The sequence below is a fragment of the Tilletiaria anomala genome (assembly GCF_000711695.1).
Source record: "Tilletiaria anomala UBC 951 chromosome Unknown K437scaffold_41, whole genome shotgun sequence".
Classification (NCBI taxonomy): domain Eukaryota; kingdom Fungi; phylum Basidiomycota; class Exobasidiomycetes; order Georgefischeriales; family Tilletiariaceae; genus Tilletiaria; species Tilletiaria anomala.
In genome coordinates this window covers 23,342-37,410 of record NW_013546981.1, presented here as the reverse complement: position 1 = coordinate 37,410, position 14,069 = coordinate 23,342, and the positions used below count along the sequence as shown (strand labels likewise).

The window sequence follows — 14,069 nt, the reverse complement described above, 5'->3', positions numbered from 1 at the left end:
GGCGCAGAGTCCTGTTTGAGTCTTTTGGCCTGCTTTATCCGTAGCTACCTCGCCACGGACTCATCGACATCTCCCTCGAGCACGGTATGCTGAAGCCTGGAAACTGGAAAGCTGCTAGGCTGCGCTAGGCTGCACAGATTATTGTCTCCTCAACTGCTCCAGTGAGCGATAGCCGCCGACGACTCGAGGCAGAGAGAGCCTGACCTGCACCTGACTCTTCTGCCGTCATTCGGATCATCCTTATCGCCACTCTGGAGAGGGCTTCGCTCCCCGCCAAAAGTCCACGGGTTCAATTCTTCAGCATATGTATATTAGACGTCCATCATTAGGGAGTCTGGTGTGCTCTCAGAATACATACATTCTACTATATGTGTGTTACATGCAATGCAAATGCAAATTTTTGTATGTGAAGTAAGTGCAATGGTGTAGATGGTCATGGCCAAGAAAAACGGATGGGGGCATGCAATTAGAACGATTAACGGAGGGATAGAGATGCTGATCGCGCAGCGAATGAAAGAGGTGTCCTGGGCCATCATGACCGGAGTCGAACCCAGGGAAGCTCCCTTTGCATGGGTTTGGAGAACGAAGTTCATCGGCTAGCATGCATTCAGAGTTGGTGCATCCCATGTGACCGTCGTCCAGTCCCGCTCATGCTGTTGCTGGTCAGCGCTTATTCTCGCTGCTGGACCCCCGATCGACACGTCCACCACTGATGTTTGCACTTGCGAATGTGATTGTGATGGTGGTGGCTGCTGCTGCTGAGCCTCTCCGCTCCTCAGGCGTCCAGCTTCCTCTAACTGGCACCCCCTACGCTGCGCTTCCTCCCGCAGCCGCTCTCCCGCGCCCAGCTCTGCAACTTCGCCCGAGCTCTCGGATGCGACTTCGGCGTGGTCATTAGCCTCCGTCGCCTCCACCTCCCCGATGTGACCACGAGCTTCAGGCCGCTGAAGCGAGTCCTGTGGCGCTTCATTTCCCTTGTTGTCGCCGCCTAGGCTACGCGCGTGGCTCATGTCCAAAGGCGCAGCGCCCGCATGCCCTGCCAGGGTCCAATCCGCGAGCGCAGGGTCGGAAGAAACGATACTTTTGGCGCTTCGTAACGGTGACCACGCAGCAGCAATAGCGACATCAGCCACCGGTGATCTGCTCCGCTCGTTGCTGAACGCATTCGCGTACGCCGAGACGCCGGCAGTGAGCGAAGAGGCTGAGCCGCCACCAATAACGTTCGCGGGTCCCTCAGTATCGGCAGGGGTAACTCTCGATGCTCCCTGCGCAGAATCGATGTGCGAAGAGGCCTCGTGTGCGTGTGCCTGTGCGTGCGCAATACAACCGCTGTTGTCACTCGCAGCATCGTGCGTGAAATCCAGGATGGCGTAGACGCCATCCCTCTGAGATGCATGAGAGACTGCAGCTGCGAGCGCGGCTGTGTCATCCGCCAGAGCGCGCCCTTCGCTGCTGCCCTTTTTGTCGTCTTTTACTAGGCCATGCATGTCCTCCAGCGCCGTTGGCGTAGGCCCCGGCCTCGGCTCCGCTTCCACCCCTTGGTCCGGGGCGGCAGCAACCTTATCTTGCGCCTTTCGAGCGAGCTCGGCAGTGTGTTGCGCGATGCTCGTTTCGATCACGTCCCAGAAATCCTGTTGCGACGGGGCTGATGCGGCTGCAGCGGTGACGGCAGCGCCCGTCTCCGTCCCTTGCGCCTCTGCCAGGAGATGCGCCGCTTGCGTGGAGTGCAGATACATCGGCTGAGAAGAGGGGAACTCCTGCATCTGCACTTGCGGCTGCTGCGCAAGCGCGACATCCCGATTGCTGGAGGCCGGAAGCTGAGCGCATGACTGGCCCTTCGGCCGTCCTCCCTTGTTTGTGCCGACGCCGCCTGGCGTGTGATTGAGGGGCTCCGCTTCTTTGCATTGCTTCCGATGCCGCGTGAGCACGTCGCTACGTCCGAAACTCTTACCGCAATGGCACAGCCAAGGCTTGGCTTTCTCGTCTGTTATTATACGAGATGAATGTCAGACCATCAGCCCAGCTGCACCATTATGTTGACCGAAGGTGTGCGCTCCCACGTAAACTCACGTGTTCGGGCATGTCGCCGAAGGAACTCGGCTCGGCTGTACCTCTGCCCACATTCTGTACAAAGCCAAGGTGTAAGCTCGCCATTCTTGACCCCTCTCCGCCCGCTTTTCCGCTTCTTCTTTCTGGGAGGCTGCGCGCCTGTGTCAGGTGGCAAACGTGTGGCGCCGTGTCCATCCTCTGTCACTGGTGACGACGGAAGCTGTACGTTCTGCAGTTGCACCTCTGCCCAGTCCCCGATGCTTTTATCTTCCTGACTACTGACACCCGCTCCGGTGCCCATGCCGATGTCGTCGCCGTCCACAGACTGCGCAGCGCTGGTAAAGGCTGATAGAAGATCGTCCTGGGCATGCTCGGCAGCCTGTCCCTGCTCGCTAAACACATCCAGCATGTGTTCATCCTGGTCGTGTTCTCCTGGAAATCCAGACTGCGCCTCGATACCGACAGCAGGTAACTCGCCTTCTGCCGCCAGCTGATGGAAGAACGCAAGACTTTTGGCCAGCTGATCTTCGTCACTAATGGCCATTGCAGCTCCAGTCGTTAATCCCAAAGACTGGGTGTCCTCATGTGGCTGAGATCCAGCAATAGCTTCGATGCCTGTCATTAGAACCTGTGATGTAGAAGCATTTGCAGAGACTGCAGCTGCAGCCGCTGTGACTGCGGCTATCAAAGCGGCATCGTCGGCAGATGTAGGCCCAGGGACAGCATCCCCGGGCCCAAGGCCAGACTCATCGGCATCTGTGGAGAGCTTGACTGCGTGTTGCTGATTTTGCTTCTGAGTGTCGCCATCCTGCCCGGCGGCAAGTGATGCTGCTCCAGGGTCATCGATCCCGCCATCGCCAGGTAATGGTGGTATCATGGTGCGGACGGTCTGTGGCTCTTATGGGCCACCGCTTGTCCGTGCGCTCGGGCATGGAGCTTGGGATGCCTCCACTTGTGGAGGTTACGGCGATTCAAAGGCGGGTCGGGTCGGTGGCTGCGTTTATGTCGATGCAAGCTCGCAGCTTCTTTTTGAAGCTGGATCTTCGTGCTCGCACCCCAACTCGCATCCGTCCAATGCACACTTGTTCGCAAGGGTGTGCTGGCTTGCAGCCCATCGAGCTACGAGCTCCCTCGACCTGCTACATCAACAACTTCATCACATGATGGGCATCCTAGGAAAATTCCGACTGTGCTTCTAGCCTGTGCTCACACTAATTGTGCTGAAAACTGCGGGATGACTGACGCCTCGCCGCTCATCGAGTGCGCTTTTCGTTCAGTTTTTTTTTCTATCTGCAAAAAATGTCCAAAAACAGTCTGAGAACGGCGGGAGCAGCTCTCACCAATTCCGTACTCCCCTCCTTTATTCATTTCAATTTACCTGCTCTCCTTAGCCCCGTTGCCTTGTCCTTTTGATCGACATTTGACGAGCAACGGCAAACCCGTGTTCAGTCGCGTTGTTTTGCATACACGCAACGGCATGTCGCGCCACGCACTGTTAGGCGCGGGTAAATGGTGAGATGAGATACTATGGATACATAATTGCATGATGATGCAGAGCCTGTTTGCTCGGATTCGAGCTAACAGACCTCCCCGACAACGTCCACTTTCAGCTCGGTCTGCCGAGTAGTTCGCCCTATATATTACGCATGTGTAGCTTGCGCCTCTCTCTCGTCCTCCTGCGCCCACTGTGTGTGCAACAGCGCCTCAGCCGTCTCGAGCGGGTAATCGTACAGCCTAGTCAGCTGACGAGGCTGCGCGCTTGCTTGTGCTCGTTGTGAGGTACGTCTGCGGGTAGAAAGACGCTGTGCTTCACTGTGGCAGGCCATTCTGTGCGAAGCCGAGCGCGATGGGGCCGTCGAAGTAGTACGGCATCAATTGCCGGTCTATGCAGCGTCCATCACCGAGCGCTCGAGACCCAGTCTGGCGCCGAGGACGCAGCAAGGCCATGTGGAGAATAGAGCAGGACGTCGCAATCGCTCCTCATCTGATTCTCTGCGGCAGGGTTGAATAGTGCGTCGTCATCGTCTGCTGCATCACCCTCGGAGCGCCCGACAAACGCGATAGCACCCTTGAAGCTCGGGTCAAGCCGGTTCATTGACGAGGGCTGACTCGCGTGTGAGAAGGTGTATGATCTTGATGTCGCTTAGCAATCCAGAATGCATAACGCTGAACTCGGGCAGGTCAGCGAACCACAATCGTATGGCGTCACGAGCGACCCCGGGAGACGAGATCGTGAGAAGTCCGTTATATGTCGGCAGCTTGTGAAGAAGTGGGGTTCCTTCCTGCGACTCGTATCTGCGGCCCGCACGGCCCGCGAAAGGCTTTTCTTTACCATGTGCGAGGCCTTCTACGCGGTGAAGATGGGAACTCCTCCGGCATCGCGTGACGAAGCTGGCCTTCCACCTCGTGCAGCTCGTCAATGTCTGACACGGTCCTACCAATACTCAAGCCTGGTGCGAGGACCTGTATGTCTCAGGATGCTGCAAAGGCAATTTGAGCGATGTCTAACAACTACTGATATACCAATTGTCGAGGTAGAAGGCAGCGCGCACAGGACGGCGTACATGTATGCGGGCATGCAACGAAGAACGATGTGGGGGCGACACGGTGTGAGCCACAGTGTCTGGGGGTGCGAGTACAGTCTGCAGCAGGACTTAACGACACGAGCAATCGAATAATAGCGATCGGAATCCTGATCGAACGTCGATGAGCAGTAAGGCAGCTCGATGAGGCAAGATGTATCGTTGCTTACTCTTCGAAGGCGTGCACCACTGCTGCAGCTGCGGGCGCTTTGCATGCTGGCCGTCGTCAGCCTTCCACCAAGGTCTGCTTTCAAGAACGAGGGGTATGATACACAAACACGGGCTGCCATGAACGTCTGACAAGATGATAGACGGCGCCGAAGTTGGCTGACTGTCCTGCACTGCAGTGCTTCAACACAGCCTACCACTGTCTTCACGCAGACGGCTTCGCTAGCGGAGAATCAAGTATGCCCATCTGTTCATCTATCATGGGCAAGAGAGTGGAGAGAGACGAAGCAGTGTTTGTGCACCACTGCCATTGATCGCAATGAGTTGAGTGCAGTGCAGAGTGCACTGTGAGCTTCGCTGCTTGATCTCGAATACCTATAAAAATTCACGGTACGCAGACCCACAACCATCAATTACCTTGGTGATTGGAAGCGCAGAGAATGCAGATGCGCGCGCGAACCCATTTGATCAGAATAGGGTTCTTGCAAGCTCGCCTTGTCAGGGGTTTGCCAGCACGGCGCCAGTCACATGTCTCTCTCACTCAGCAGGCGAATTGGCGTAGCATCGCATTGTATCCCCGCGGATGAAACTCACACGTTGACTGTACCATGTCTGTCTCACGCTCGCTCGGCTGGTGGGAGAGGGTTGACATAGGCTGTTTCTCTCAGGGGGGGTTCCCCTTTCTGATTGCCTGCTTGCTTTGGCACTGAAGCACTCTCTAAAAACTCCCCTCCAGCCACCAAGTGTGTGCGACTCTCGGCTCTCGTTTGTCGATGTCATCCTTGACGCTTGCTTATAGTCAGTCGAATGCACCATCTCGCTTTCCTTCATTCACGGCAGGTGTCGCCCAGCGCGCATCTCTTCTACCTCCGAATCCCTGTCATCAATTTATTCCTGGAGAGCAGGCAGCGCAGACAGTCAGTCAGTCTGCATCAGCACCAGCATCAGCTTCGCATCCATCCCCGCACCTGTCGTCTTTCCTATTAGCCAACTTATCAAGTCTGAACGAGGGGTTGCGACGCTTGAAGACGCTCTCGTCAGCCGCTTCTCGAGCACGGAGCCCGTTCCGTCGCGGTTCAAACTCGAGCAGGGAGCGAGTCAGGGCACCTCGTTGCCAAAGCAGGCAAACACAAGGCTTTGTCATCGTCATCGTCATCGTCATCGTCATCGTCATCGCCCTTGCGAGACAGAGGCGATGAGCTTCCCACCATCCCCTCGCTCCGGCGCCGGGGCTGGGCCTAGGGATCCTCGATCCTCTCAGCAGTACGAACAGCCCTATCATAGCACCGCATCGCATCCACCCTCATCTGTCGGTCTTCGTCAAACAAGCGTCAGCTCCAGCGGACACCCTAGCTCGGCCGGTACATTTTCGCCTCCCATGCGAGTCCAGCATACCATGTCTCATCCCCCACCTCCCCCTTCCTCTTCAGGAGCTCCCGACTACATGGGCGGCAGCTTTTTCCACTACGCTCCTTCTTCAAGCCACCACTATTCCTTGCAGCATGGATCACCGCCCCCGCCACAGCGGCCGCCTTCTTTCCAGCAGACCATCTCGTTCCAAGAACCAACTCGACCTCCAATGCATCAGCAGCAGCCGCCACCTGGAAATGGGCCCTTTCCCCCTCCATCCCACGCGCCTCCCTTGTCCGCCCAGGCCAAGTACGATCACAAGCCGAGCGCCACAGGGGCCATGCTCGAAGACAACCTACCCGTTCTCTCCCAGCAGTATGACCCTGAAAGCGGCTTCTCAGCCGCCAACCCGAACCCCAACTTTCGGAGGAAGAAGTCGCTCGTCCGACCGGATCGCGAGCGCATGGATCCAAATCATCGCCAATGGTACTATCGTAACCATGCAGCACAGATGGAGCAGGCTGGCACCGGGCAGCCGAGCAGGGTGGGATACATGCCGTCCACGACGGGGCACCTGCCGCAGCACGGCGCCATGCCTGGAGGTGCTGGGATCGACAGCATGGTCGGCCCAGGAGGCGGCCTGAGCGGGCTCGGGATGCTTCCCGCGAACAACCCTGGCGGCCTCGGCGTGCTGCATCCCAACGTGCCTCCGGGAGGTCTTGGGCGAGCTCCGCCGCCTGGGGCTGGCGGCGGCCTCCGAAGGGGCAAGTCCATCTTGGGCAGGGATGAGGACCAAGTGGAGAGCGCGATCAATGTGCTCAAACGCGGCGTCTCCCTCCGCCGCTCCAAGAGCCAGGGCGATAAGCGCGAAGTCCCCCGAGATCTGGGCGACTACAAGCAATCCAGCATCGCACCTGGTCCCGTAGGCCCCTGGATGATCTACTGCTATATCCTGACCATCTGCTGTCCGTCTCCGTTTCTCAAGTGCTTTGGGATTCGCACGCCGGAGCAGCAGCGCGCATGGCGAGAAAAGTTGGGCCTCATCGGTATCATCGCCCTCAGCATGGGGGCCGTCGGTTTCCTCACCTTTGGCTTCACGCAGACTGTCTGCCCCAAGCCACCCAACCGCTACGTCGCTGGTGATATCGACCTGGGCTCGACCACCCTCTACGGCTATGACTACGACTTCAACAGGTTCTACCATCCACAAACCGGTATTTTCAACGCCAGCGGTCCCGCGAACCATACTGCCATCGCCTACTCGGAACCGTGGCTCACTGGTGGCCGAGACGCCAGTCTGCTCTTCCAGCGCGTCGACGGCGCTTGCAGCAAAGTCATCACCCTCAAGGCTGGCTCCACTGCGGCGAAGAGCGCAGCCGGCGGTCCGGCCAACTACTTCCCTTGCTACATCATCAACGGTAACAGCTCAACCACCTTTTACAAGGGCAATACCCCCACCGAAATGTGCCACTCGAGCAGCGTGCGCACCGATTTCATGGGCAAGCAGAGCGGCGCCGGGTGGGCGCAGCAGGGTCAGGTCTACTTTACTTGGGATAACATCACCAACACCGCGAGGAACTTAGTCGTATGGAAGGGTGCTGTGCTCGACTTTGACAGGCTGCAGTTGATCGATACGGCCAATGTCAACTACCCGGCCCTCTTCGACCAGGTCAAAAAGAGGAACGAGACGTGGGCCGGGCGCGATGTCACGGCATCGGTCATGCGCTCGAAGCAGGACAGCGTGCTGCAATGCCTCAAGCAGATTGTCCAGGTCGGCTTTGTCGACTCCGAGTCGATCGGCTGCGTAGCCAGCGAGGTCGAGCTGTACATCTCGCTCGTCTTCATCATCGGCGTCGTTGCCATCAAGTTCCTCATGGCGGTCATCTTTGGCTGGTTCCTCTCCTGGCGCCTCGGCACGTACGGCAAGAGCCAGACCTACGAGCAGCGCATGAAGCGCGCCGCAGAGATCGAACAGTGGTCCAACGACATCTACCGCCCTGCGCCGGCCGGCTACCGTCCCAATGCGCGCAAGTCGCGCGCCTTCCTCCCGTCCACCAGCCGCTTCAGCACGGTCAACCCGCTTATGAGCAACCCGGCCAAGAACAGTTCGCCCAGCCGTGGCGCCGCCGGCGCCAGTGGCTCATCAGCGTCGGAGAAGGGAGGCGGCAACCGCAGCCCCGCTACACGTGTGTCCCGACTCGGCTTTAGCTCCCCACGCGACTCGCCGCCTGGCTCCCCTTCGCTGCATGGCGCGCGTAGCACAGCATCACTCACGGGTGCAGCGAACAACAAGGAGTGGTACGCCGGCTCGCGGCGTTCGTCCGTATCGGATTCGCAGAACGGCCTCAGCGTTTGTCCGTTCCCGTTGAACAACGTTGTTCCTCAGCCTGCATCCGACTACCAGCCGTTCGGCTTCCCGCTGGCGCAGTCCATCTGCCTGGTCACTGCATACTCTGAATCTTTCGAAGGTCTCCGGACTACCCTCGACTCGCTCGCCACGACAGACTACCCGAACAGCCACAAGGTCTTGCTCGTCATTGCCGACGGTATCGTCAAGGGCAGCGGGTCGGACATCAGCACGCCCGACATCTGTCTGTCAATGATGAAGGATCTTGTCCAGCCCGCCGAAGACGTCGAGGGTCACTCGTACGTTGCCATCGCCGATGGTCACAAGCGTCACAACATGGCCAAGATCTACGCCGGCTTCTACGACTACGACGACGGGACGGTCGAGCGCAGCAAGCAGCAGCGCGTTCCCATGGTCCTCGTCGCCAAATGCGGCACGCCACTCGAAGCCGACTCGGCTAAGCCTGGCAACCGCGGCAAGCGCGACAGTCAGGTCATGCTGATGGCCTTCATGCAGAAAGTCATGTTCGACGAGCGCATGACCGCCTTCGAGTACATGTTCTTTAATTCGCTCTGGCGCGTCACAGGCGTCAGCCCGGACAACTACGAGATTGTGCTGATGGTCGACGCGGACACCAAAGTGTTCCCGGACAGTCTTAGTCGCATGGTCGCTTGCATGGTCGAGGATACGGAGATCATGGGCCTCTGCGGCGAGACAAAGATCGCGAACAAGACCGAGACGTGGGTCACGATGATTCAAGGTGAGTGATGATCGTGGGTTTGACGGGTAGGCGAGCGAGTGAGACGATCGCTGACGCACCCCACTAAAACGCGCTTCCTCCAGTATTCGAGTACTACATTTCGCATCACTCGACCAAGGCCTTCGAGGCCTGCTTTGGCGGTGTCACCTGTCTTCCCGGATGTTTCAGTGCGTACCGTATCAAGGCGCCTAAAGGCCCGAATGGCTACTGGGTGCCTATCCTGGCCAACCCAGACATTGTGGAACACTATTCGGAAAATGTGGTGGATACGCTGCACAAGAAGAATCTCTTGCTTCTGGGAGAAGATCGGTACCTGACCACACTCATGCTCAAGACGTTCCCCAAGCGGAAGATGATGTTCGTCCCGCAAGCCGTATGCAAAACCATCGTCCCGGATACCTTCCGCGTGTTGCTTTCGCAGCGACGCAGATGGATCAACTCGACCGTGCACAACCTTGCCGAGCTGGTTATGGTCAATGAGCTGTGCGGTGTCTTCTGCTTCAGCATGCGGTGAGTCCAACGAGAGAAAGAACTTTTTTCGCTAGCAATGTGCAATCAGCTAACAATGCGCATCCAATGACGAAACAGATTCGTTATTGCCATGGAACTGGCTGGCACGCTAGTGTTACCGGCAGCCATTGCATTCACATTCTATGTCGCCGGTATCGCGATTCGCAACGCCATTGATCCTTCCTATGGCCCGATACCTGTCATTCCGCTCGTCCTCCTAGCAGTTATTCTTGGTCTTCCGGGTGTCCTGATCGTGGTCACTTCGCGCAAGCTCGCATACGTCGGCTGGATGTTGGTCTACCTGCTTTCTTTGCCTGTTTGGAACTTTGTGCTGCCGACATAGTGAGTGCACTACGCCCGCTGATTGTCGCAGAGCAGTGCTGACCGATTTCACTTGTTTCTGCAGCGCCTTCTGGCATATGGATGATTTCTCTTGGGGAGCTACGCGTATGGTGCAAGGCGAAGTCAAGGGTGATCACGGTGATGCTGAGGGCAAATTCGACCCTTCCAACATTGTCATGAAGAGATGGGCAGAGTTCGAGCGTGAAAGAAGACTCAAGTCAGGCACTCACTCCCGCGACTCGACGTATGATATTGTGCAACGCTCCGGTTCCCCTGATCGAGCCGGCAGCACACGTTACAGTATGATCTCATCAGACACGTTCAACTCCAACCCGTCGCAGCAAGACAGCATCTTCACACGTCCAACAACCGGCTTGCTCCACAGCGCTAACACTCATGCACCTGATCCTACCGATCCCACCAAGTTTGCGAGAGCACGCCTGGACAATGTGCCGCTGCTCGAGCTACCAGCGCCTCTTGCGCCTGACGCGACCAACAAACGCACATCAGCTGCACCCGCTGCCGCTGGTTCCATCGCTGTCGCAAAAAATCGCGACTTATCACCTGCGACATCTAGCGTCTCTCATACGCAGAGTAGCCACAGTGTACACGAGAGCTATCCGCTTTCAGTAGAATATGCTGGCGACGAGGAGAAACGCCCGATGATGGGCTCGGGCGCCAGCTCCCCGGAGCTCGAGCGACAGTATCCCGCCTTCCAGCCACTGGCCGCAGAGGTCCGACATGGCCTTGTGTCCAGCGGGCAAGCGTACCCAGGTCTGCAGGAGGGGTCATATGCACAGGGTTTCTCTGCCGAACCTGAGGAGGAGCACAACCCCCAGTGGGCTGCGCCACCGGCAAAAGCTGCTGGTGCTGGTGCGCGACCCCGCGAGATGCCCCCACCAACGGCGCCCAATCGAGGATTCAGTTTGGTCGACGACGGCCCAGTGGCGACGGCAGAGGGTATGCGCCCTGTGCAGCGCGGAGCACGGCGCATGTCAAGCCAGGCCGCCCAGAGCCCCATTGGACGCAATCGCAACTCACAGATGCCGCAATGAACTTAGAGGAGACCAGATATGGACACTCAATACGACTTCACCCAAATACGAATGTACGAATAATCTAGCAACATGCATTTCGGTTTCTTGAATGTGATACAACTTGCCCTCTTGCATGTGTGCATTACCGATAGTGTGTTATGATCCATGTGATAAACTCGGCCCACTGCGCATCAAAATCAAGCAGCGACGTCTTCTTCTGCGCTTCCGGCATCTGAGAATGCTCGATCGATTTGCGCGTGAGGACGTTGAGCGAGCTCAAGCACAACGATTCTATACCCATAAATACCTGTGAGGGGTAGTTCAGGCACTCGCATCAAACGCTGGCTCCATGAGGCAGCCCGCTCGATGTTGCACTCACCGTAAATAAATCAGGGGTCAATCCAACATTGCCAAACATGGAACAGTCGTCGTTGCATATCGCGACCGGCACTCCATTTGCAAGCAATGCAGGGAGTGGGTGCTATACGTTCCAAAGCATTAGCTGAATTTTCGCTTGAATGGTCGCGAGCTCTCAGCATAGGGCGAGTCGATACTTACGCCTGAGATGCTTGCTGTATAACCGAGGACTTCATTTGAGATCGGGCTGTACCCAAAAATGCGTTCCATGCGGTGAGTAATTGTTTGGTGAACTGAAATCAAAGTTGCAAATGAACGGGATGCATCGTATGATGACTCACCAGCATTCGATTAGAACATTCTGGTTTAGGAAAGAACCACAATGTCAGCATTTCGTGATCTCACGGCACATGCACTTGAACACGCACCCGCTTCTTGCACAAGTCCATCAGGATAGGATGCTTGTAGAGAGAATAGCCGTGGCCGATGCGCTTGGATCCGAGGAGCAATACATCATATAGCTGGCGCAAAGAAGGCGTGGGTGAGCCAGGGTTGAAGGTGCCAATCGTGCGCGGAAGCAATGTCCCCCAGTCCACTGGCCAGAGCGGACGTACATTTTCATCTGCAGCTTCACCATCACCGAGCGTCTCCCCGCCGTGCAGGATGAATGGGATGTCGAGTCCCAGCGCAAGCGTGTGCTGCCGGAACCAGAGAAGCACGGGCAAATAGGCTTTGGCTGGGATACCAGGGTCTTCGTGTCCTACAAGATCGAAGCCTACGATAAGGTCTGGGTACTTCGTTTTGAGTGAGATGCTGAATGCATTCAGTGTTATGGCGTGGATCAGAAGCAAGTACGCCATACACGCGCGACCCATTTCTCACCAGTCCAGCATGCTAGCTCTGAGTTGTTCATTATTGATTACGCGCACAGTGGAGTAGATGACCCGGGCGCCATCAAAGGCGAAGCCTTCTTGCGCGAGCTGCTCTTTTGCTTCTGCTTGGGCCTGTCCAAAACCGTTGTGGAAATCAGCTCTCGCGAGGACTCGGCAAAGCGGGAGAAGGACGTCGATTGAAGGGACGTACTTCGAGAAAAATTCGGCACCAGTCCAGATGCCCAAGGGTAAGTTCCCCATTCCAGCGCACCATGAACTGCGAGTGTTATGCCCGCAATGTCTCGGTCAGAAAGAAAAGGCAGGTTGGTTACGGAGACATACCTCTGTCAAAAAGTTGACCCTTGCTTCAAAGTAGCGAACACCGTCTCTTGCCATTTGTAGCATGATCTCTTTGCAGAAAACTTTGAAGTTCGGCTCGTATCCTATGATTCCTTCTATTACGCCGAATGTAGTAAGGAAGTGACCCCAAGCTGCCGAGCTCGTGCGCCGTTCAGGCCCGCCTGCGTGTGGTGTCATGGTGATCAAGCTGTTCATTCAATGGGGATGCGAAGTTATAGACCATAACTTAGAAGCGCCCTTGAAGTTGTCTCAAGGCGGGGAGAAGACTCACGTGTGCAGCCAGGAATCGAATGCAAGAGGGGGTGACGACGGCGTCGTAGGAGACATGAGGTCCAAGCCATGCTTTGCAAGATATGCATACGGGAAAGGGAATCTATGTCGCACGACAGTGACTGGGATCCAATCAAAAGGATTGTAGCTTGATGTGAAGATGGACGGTGTCGTTGCACCCTGCTTCGGATGCTGAATGGCATATTGCTCTTCTGCACCAGGGAAGACTCGGAACTTGATCGTGGCCTTGAATAGATCTTGCTGAGAGATAATAGAGATATTAGACTGGATGCACAAGTCTTTGGTTGTGGCTGCAAGATGGAGAAGAAAGCGGGCATCGCAAGAGCCGTCTAGATGGCAATGCAAGTTGGCACCTTTGGGCATCTACACTCATCAGTGTGGTAGGACGGCCCGCGTCAGCAACTATTGCATTGCACGTACGAGTGTACATAGCATGAGATACCGAGTACAAACCTTCTTGAAGATGTCAGGGAGGGGGCCATCGGCAAATGCGCCAGCCAACTTGGAGCGGTAGAAAGGCTCATCGCGGAAAGTAGTATATCCAGACGAAGCAGCGGAGGATGCCAGATCTCCTTCGGTTTGAGGTAGAGATCTGAGCTGCTGTGTTCGCAATTTAAGCAAAATCTCATTAGCGAGCTCCTCCTCTGCAGAAAGAGAAGCGAGTTTAGGTGCATCTAGGCGTAGGGATCGTTCGCGGTGTATCAAGTGCTGGCGGGCGTCCAGGTAAGCGGCCACGTCGGCCGTCTCCGCGGCCTTTTGAGCTTGGTCTAACACCGTATCCGGTTGGTCGAGGGTCATGATGATGGTAATCAAGGAATCAAGACAGGATATGTTGAATATAAAGGAAGGAGCACAGGATGATGAATTACAATTGGTACTGCCTGTGAACAGCCACGAGGCGGGGACGAGACGTAGCTTGGTGCATATATAGCTCCGCTGCTTGCTCGAGCTGATACATACATATGTGCCAACAGCAAAGGATGAGTAGTTGAGCAGGCGGCAATTCGGGGTTAGGCGTCCAACCTCTCCAATGGTCAGAGCCCG

The 14,069-nt window shown here is 56.5% G+C and overlaps 3 protein-coding genes across 3 annotated transcripts; 1 reads left to right on the top strand and 2 right to left on the bottom strand.

Annotated features, from left to right (window-relative positions):
* Positions 1-334: 334 nt before the first annotated feature.
* K437DRAFT_274173 (uncharacterized protein) lies at positions 335-3,270 on the bottom strand. The gene is made up of 2 exons (XM_013387773.1): positions 2,071-3,270; positions 335-1,984 (listed from the first exon to the last, which is right to left on the bottom strand). Exons 1-2 carry the CDS (start codon positions 2,924-2,926, stop codon positions 597-599), a joined length of 2,244 nt encoding a protein of 747 aa, XP_013243227.1. The 5' UTR covers positions 2,927-3,270; the 3' UTR covers positions 335-596.
* Positions 3,271-6,195: 2,925 nt separating this feature from the next.
* On the top strand, positions 6,196-11,225 carry K437DRAFT_285584 (glycosyltransferase family 2 protein; the record flags this gene model as incomplete). The annotated part of the gene is made up of 4 exons (XM_013387772.1): positions 6,196-9,256; positions 9,340-9,766; positions 9,845-10,108; positions 10,173-11,225. 4 exons carry the CDS (start codon positions 6,196-6,198, stop codon positions 11,161-11,163), a joined length of 4,743 nt encoding a protein of 1,580 aa, XP_013243226.1. The 3' UTR covers positions 11,164-11,225.
* An 18-nt stretch (positions 11,226-11,243) lies between these two features.
* On the bottom strand, positions 11,244-13,901 carry K437DRAFT_247019 (Metallo-dependent hydrolase). The gene is made up of 11 exons (XM_013387771.1): positions 13,479-13,901; positions 13,006-13,388; positions 12,717-12,921; positions 12,586-12,651; positions 12,385-12,506; positions 12,117-12,315; positions 11,931-12,023; positions 11,844-11,863; positions 11,704-11,749; positions 11,525-11,626; positions 11,244-11,452 (listed from the first exon to the last, which is right to left on the bottom strand). The coding sequence occupies exons 1-11, from the start codon at positions 13,821-13,823 to the stop codon at positions 11,288-11,290; spliced, it is 1,746 nt and encodes a 581-aa protein (XP_013243225.1). The 5' UTR covers positions 13,824-13,901; the 3' UTR covers positions 11,244-11,287.
* Between the last annotated feature and the right edge of the window lie 168 nt (positions 13,902-14,069).

Bases quoted from the DNA above. Each gene is read 5' to 3' on its own strand.
- K437DRAFT_274173 (XM_013387773.1), bottom strand. From the start codon at position 2,926: ATGATACCACCATTACCTGGCGATGGCGGGATCGATGACCCTGGAGCA. The intron at 1,985-2,070 runs GTGAGTTTACGT...GTATAATAACAG, and splicing joins TCGGCGACATGCCCGAACAC to ACGAGAAAGCCAAGCCTTGG.
- K437DRAFT_247019 (XM_013387771.1), bottom strand. From the start codon at position 13,823: ATGACCCTCGACCAACCGGATACGGTGTTAGACCAAGCTCAAAAGGCC. The intron at 12,507-12,585 runs GTACGTCCCTTC...GGTTTTGGACAG, and splicing joins GGTGCCGAATTTTTCTCGAA to GCCCAAGCAGAAGCAAAAGA. The intron at 12,316-12,384 runs GTGAGAAATGGG...GAATGCATTCAG, and splicing joins AGAGCTAGCATGCTGGACTG to CATCTCACTCAAAACGAAGT.